Raw genomic sequence first — 6300 nt, forward strand, 5'->3', positions numbered from 1 at the left:
TTGTATACCTGTTTTTCCCATTTTATAACTACCTTTTGTTATTTTTATAGATGTCCTTTAAAATATTAGTTATTCCATCTTCCACATGTGTCCAGTATTCCCCACAAGTCTTCTTGAATCACACTATCGTAAGTGTGGTGTCGCGCCTTACCAGTTTCGGTTTCGATTGTGTGACGCAGAGCGCCACACAACGGGTATTTCATGTACGAAATCGTATGACCAAATCTCTTTGTTAATAAACTTCAGTCCCATCCCCGTTCTCCGGCTGTCTTGACGCAACTGCGGGCGCTCCGGCGCTGAGCCGCCTTCCTAGCCCGCCGGACGGTACCTCCGGCGGCGACACTACAAAGTGGCGACGAGGTGAAAACAATGTAAGCCTCTACATTCTTCTCCGGAATTTTCTGCCAATTTCAACGTGGCCAGCCACCTTTTCAGCCGCATTACGGGGCATCACCCCACTTAACATTCTGCACGAATGAGGTAGGCCTACTGCGGCCACACCCTGTGCACGTACTGCCAATGCTCGCTGGCACCAGTGACTCGTCAACGCATCCTGGCGACTGCGACTCAACAGTGAACCACGTTTCCAGCATGAGTGCTGCTATTCCTCCTCCGCCGTTTTTACAAACTCCGGGCACCTCTCCCGTGCCTTGGGCTAAATGGCGCCGTGTCTTTCAGGCGTACGTCGACGTTGCCGCCGGAGACACCGCCCGGCCCGCTCTGAAGAAGAGCCTCCTGCTGAATGCACTGGGAGTTGAAGGCCTGGATGTTTATTGGACGCTACAAGCTGCCCAGGAACAGGCGGGGAACGGCGATGGCACTCGGGACGAAGGCACGCAAGATGAGTACATCGCAGCGCTCACGCTGCTCGAGAATCACTTCAAGGCGCCGAGCAATGAAATATTGGAGCGTCACTACTTCAAATTGCGCAAACAGTTACCAGGGGAATCCGTTACTGACTATGCTTCTGCACTACAGACGATGGCCAGCAGATGCAATTTCGGGACTTCCGTCAATGCCATGGTCCGCGATCAGCTCTTCAGCGGAATTACCGCACAACAAGTCCGCAGACGACTTCTGCAGCTGGGACCTACCCTTACTGTACATCAAGCAATACAAATTGCCAAAGAAGAGGAGCGTACCGAACTCGAAATGCAGGAGTTCGCGAACGCGCAAGTTGACAGGGTCGGATTTCAAGCGGGTACGCAAGATGGCCGCCAAAGCACTTCACATTCCTTTCCACCAAAACAAAAGAATCATGGCCGCCGGCCTCCCCGACAGAACTCGGGAGGGAGCCAACATGGCCGCTCGCAACATGACACCCGTCCTCATTCTTCATCGGACTCTTCGGGACAGCAGAATGAACCGCACCGATCTGAATCGAATTTCTGCTATAGATGCGGATCGTCTCAACATTACGCAAATTTTGCAAACTGTCCTGCCCGCAACCGCACTTGTTCTGCCTGCGGAAAGCGAGGCCACTTCAGAGCTGTCTGCCGCTCATCAAATGTCCGAACTTCGCAACAAAACGTAGCTCAAGTGCAAGATACTGCAGTAACAAATACAGTTACTATTCTCAACGTTGATGAACGCTCCAGCCGTCCTTCGCCACTGAAGATTTCTATTCAAGTTGGCCAAGTCAACATTCCTTTTCTCGTTGACACCGGTGCGACCGTCTCATTGCTGAACTTACAAGATTTCAAGCAGTACTTTCCGGGGACCAGACTCCTTGACTCCTACATTGTCCTTCAGGACTATTCGAAGAAATGCATTCCCCATGTCGGATACTTCTCTACAAACGTCCGGTACAACGATACCACTGCTACTGTCACATTTTACGTGACAAAAGAAGGTTCTTCACTTCTTGGTTTGGACGCCATTCGAAGCCTCCACATACACATCGACGGCGCTACATTGTCCTGCTCACAAGTTTCAAATACAGCTACTCCAAGAATTCCTGCTAATGCTCCGTCCGAATTTCATCACCTCTTCACCCAGGAACTTGGCCTGGTGAAAGGCTACATGCACGAAGTGAAACGCCGCCCAGGTGTGCAACCTGTAGCTGCCAAGCTTCGCAGATTGCCATTCCTGCTTCGACAACAAGTCTCCGATGAACTTTCCCGTCTTGAAAATGCAGGCGTCATCGAACGTGTTTCAGCATCAGATTGGGTCTCTCCACTGGTCGTGGTGAACCAAACAAAGCTATCGTGATTGATGGGTTTCCCTTGCCCCACATCGAAGAACTTCTCCAGCAACTTACAGGTGCTGTTTACTTTTCAAAGCTAGATCTTGCATCAGCATACCATCAGGTTAACTTGTCAGAATCAAGTAGGGACTTAACCACTTTTGTAACGCATGATGGTTTGTTCAGATTCCGTAGAGTCTGCTTCGGGCTTGCACCTGCCCCTGCTGTTTTTCAGAAAATGATGTCCGACATTTTGAAAGGTTGTTCTGGAGTACTATGCTACCTAGATGACATTTTGGTCTGGGGCCGAACGCATGCTGAACATGATTCTAATTTACAAGCAGTACTAAGCCGCATAAGCAACACAGGAATGAAACTAAACGACAAATGTGTCTTTGCTGTCCAAGAAATTGAATTTTTAGGACACAATGTCAGTGCCAGAGGATTGTCTCCTCTTGAGTCCAAAGTGCATGCTATTGTTAATGCACCTGCTCCTACAGATTGTAAATCCTTGCATTCATTTCTTGGTCTCGCTGGCTATTACTCAAAGTTCATTCCTCATTATGCTGACGTTCCCAATGGACAACGAATATCCTGACGACTTCCGAAGAAGAGCCTAACGTCCGCGTCCCAGAACGGCGGTTCACGGGGCGTGCAGCGGACGTCGCGTTTTGGATGTCCAAAAAAGGTCTTCCGACAGACGTCCAAGAATATATAGCACGTGGACGTTTTCAATAATCCAGGCGTGGATATCAAGAGGACGTCGACAGGAGATGGCCGTGCGGACATTTCAAAGCTGTTTGGATGCAAACCGCTACACGCTAGTTCATCTGACAATGCGTGAAACTGATTTTGCAACATATGGAAACCGCCGCTGATTTTTATCTTTCGGAAAATATGTGATTGAGGAAATAATTCATGGATAATTGTGCGAGCATGTATGCATTGCATTCGTGGCATTTCTCGCGATTATTTACGTGCTTAGGAGAAAGGTGAATGGGTGACGCACATACGTAAACGTGACTGCAGTTTCTTCCCACGAAACACAAAACCTCTAAAAAACGTCTTAGTTTACGAGAAGACCAAAAATATATGCATTTTTTTAAATATAGCATTAATTCGCCCCTCAAATGTGCTTGCATACTCTTTATTAGCATTTTCAACAGCTACGGCATACCCAGAGTCTATTTTGCCAAAGAAGTTCATAACGCCTAGTTCGAGACATTTTTCAGACATTTTGTCTGAAAGTACGAGTGCACAACGACTATCTCAAAGATTCCTCGAATGTTTTCTCGAGAAGGGCCAATATACAAAAACGGCATGTCAAAAGAGCGGTTACCGTCTGTTTTACTCAAACAAATGACGCAGACAACCATACCCCCAAAATAATTTGTTTCACAACGATGCCTCTAACAGCACGCTCGCACAGCAGCGACTGACAACAGTAGTAAAACCGGCAAAACGCAGGCACGCACGCAGCGCACCCGGCGCACCATGCGGCGCACCGTGCAATCCGGGGCAATCAGCTTCGGCGGCACGCATGTTGAAACGTGTCCTTCGCGATCGTGCTGTGCACCGGCGACTGCGGAGACGCCGTTGGCGTCGTCGCGTCGTTTTGCGTTGGCAGCAGCTCGGCTGTCATCGTTTCGCATTTTGCGTAGCGTGCCAGCTTTTCTGTACGGTTCACTGGCTGTTATCTGGCATGAAGTAACTGTGCTCATGCCATTTGCCGCATATTTTCCATCAGTGATTCGTGAAACAAGCTCTACTGTGTGTTTTCGCCGACGGTCCGTTACAACAATGGCCTGATCTGCTCGCCACCTTCGTTGCAGCTAGCAAGCAGCTATTCGGATAACCTACTTCTTTCGGTAAGTGAAATTAAGTGTGCCTGACTTTTCGTCATTACTGCTAGAACTTTTGACAGTTCTTTGCTGGTGGTTGAATCTTGGTCGAACGCGAAACTATATACGGAGGACGCGCCGTTGCGAATCGTAAGCCAGACTTACTCGCCCTATTCCAGGTCGGTCATCTTGTTGTTCTGCGGGTTACAGCTCGTGTGTGGGTGGGTGTATGCGCGCGAGCGAGTGTTTGCTTGCTTGCTTGCTTACAACCATGCCGGCCTGTCGCTGACAAATAGTGCAACGATTCTACAACATGTGCCTCGCTTTGTGAGTAGTTATGATCGTCGTTAATAAATACATGACAGCATTTGTGCACATCTGTAATTGGAAATCTGTCTTTAGAGTGACTTGATGCTCAATTATTTGTTGTAAATTATACCTAGCTTACTTGCTTCTTCTTGTATGCAGCTTTTCTTCACCGCTGTTTGTACAAGACATGAGGCCCGAGACCACGCCAGCTTGTGTGAAAGCCAGCGCAGTTTCTTTGACGGGACCTGGAGTGCATTCATGCAGAACTTGAATTTATGTTGCTGCTGCGTCAATCAGCTTCACCTTGTGCGTCACCTTCTGTCGTATTTTGTGCCACATTCGGTGCGCTTTATTCTTTAATAAAGCCGCTTTTACAAGATCATTGGATAATTTATTGTTTCTGATAAGCATGATTATTTGTGCTCCATACACTAAACGTCATTTATGAAGTACGTGTTCATCCTCTGCATGTTCAGATTTATTATTTGTTCAGTAGTAAACCGATGTGAATTCTACATGGAAATTGGATATAAGTGGTGTGTAGAAGAAAAGTAAGGACACAAAGAAGCGCTTGTTTGTGTCCTTACTTTTATTGTCTGCGTCTCGATTTTTGAGCTGTATTTACAATGAGCCCATTGGTGCCCCGCTGGATATAGTGAGGCTTTTGGTCATTATCACGTCCAGAGCTGTACTTTCTGTGGATTTTTGGGCACCTTCAGGATATGATATCCTGAAGGTGCCAAAAATACACAGAAAGTCCAGCTCTGCACGTGATAATGACCAAAAGCCTCACTGTGCCCAGCATATGGGTCATTCCACGGACGTTTTCTGGACGTCGGGTAAGATTTTTACTGAATTTGCATACGTCCAAGCACGTCCGAATATCCGGTTTTGACGCCCGGTGGGATTAACTCGGGATGTTCAATTCCTTTGCGCCATATAGTCCTGCGGACGTCCCGTTGAACGTCCCACGGTATTTGTCGTGCATCCGCCGGATGTACGTAATGTCCAGTAAAGTGGTCCGATAGACGTCCCAAAGTTACTGGTTGCCCATCATGGGTTGTTGAACCACTGCGCTCCATGTTGCGCAAAGGCCAAACATTTAATTGGTCGCATGAAGCCAATTCGGCATTCAACAGTATCAAAGCAGTACTGGCTGAAAACGCAGTCATTCAACTCTTTGACGAGAAGCTTCCGATAGTCATAACGACTGATGCTTCCAACATAGGTTTGGGTGCTGTGTTTCAACAACGCAAACGTGACCAGTTAATTACAATTGCTTTTGCTTCGAGAACCTTGTCACCTGCTGAACGCAGATATTCTACTGGTGAGCATGAAGCTTTAGCATGCCTCTTTGCTTGCGAGAAATGGCATGTATACCTCTGGGGTAGACATTTTACATTACGCACTGATCATCAAGCACTTACTACATTACTTTCTGCTGGATCAGAGGGCCGACGCCCATTACGCATTTCACGCTGGTGCGCCAGACTTTTGTACGACAACTTCACTGTACAGTACTGCAAAGGTTCAAATAATGTTGTAGCAGATGCACTTTCCAGTCTGCCTTTGCAACTTCCAGTCTCACCAGACTTGGAAGAAGAGATAATCTCACTTGTCACTCCATGCATCAGTAAAGCTGATCTACAGGCAGCAACTGCTGAGGATACCACTTTGCAACAAGTAATTCCATACATTGCTAAGGTATGGCCAGAAAAGAAATCTCTTCAGCCAGAACTACTGCCCTACTTTGCAATCAGAAATGAGCTGTCCTATGTAGACAACTTAGTTTTCCGTGCAGACAGAGTAAGCATTCCTGCTTCACTCTGCAATAAACTCGTACAGTTGGCTCATGAAAGTCACCCTGGAATTGTCAGGACTAAGCAGCGACTTAGAGAACGATACTGGTGGCCTGGCTTAGATAGCCAAGTTGAACGTGCAGTTCGCGACTGTGTCGTATGCCAA

At 47.5% G+C, this 6300-nt stretch overlaps 1 protein-coding gene across 1 annotated transcript; it reads left to right on the plus strand.

The window, feature by feature from the left end:
- Window positions 1-282: 282 nt before the first annotated feature.
- On the plus strand, window positions 283-2191 carry LOC119374918 (uncharacterized). The gene is made up of 3 exons (XM_037645122.1): window positions 283-371; window positions 679-2031; window positions 2138-2191. Exons 2-3 carry the CDS (start codon window positions 982-984, stop codon window positions 2189-2191), a joined length of 1104 nt encoding a protein of 367 aa, XP_037501050.1. The 5' UTR covers window positions 283-371; window positions 679-981.
- Window positions 2192-6300: the final 4109 nt, after the last annotated feature.

This window comes from Rhipicephalus sanguineus, chromosome 11 (genome assembly GCF_013339695.2).
Source record: "Rhipicephalus sanguineus isolate Rsan-2018 chromosome 11, BIME_Rsan_1.4, whole genome shotgun sequence".
Classification (NCBI taxonomy): domain Eukaryota; kingdom Metazoa; phylum Arthropoda; class Arachnida; order Ixodida; family Ixodidae; genus Rhipicephalus; species Rhipicephalus sanguineus.

What these genes read in the sequence shown, in the direction of transcription:
- LOC119374918 (XM_037645122.1), top strand. Translation starts at nt 982, where the DNA reads ATGGCCAGCAGATGCAATTTCGGGACTTCCGTCAATGCCATGGTCCGC. An exon ending in TGAAAGGCTACATGCACGAA is followed by an intron (nt 2,032 to 2,137) that starts GTGAAACGCCGC and finishes TTGAAAATGCAG; the next exon opens with GCGTCATCGAACGTGTTTCA.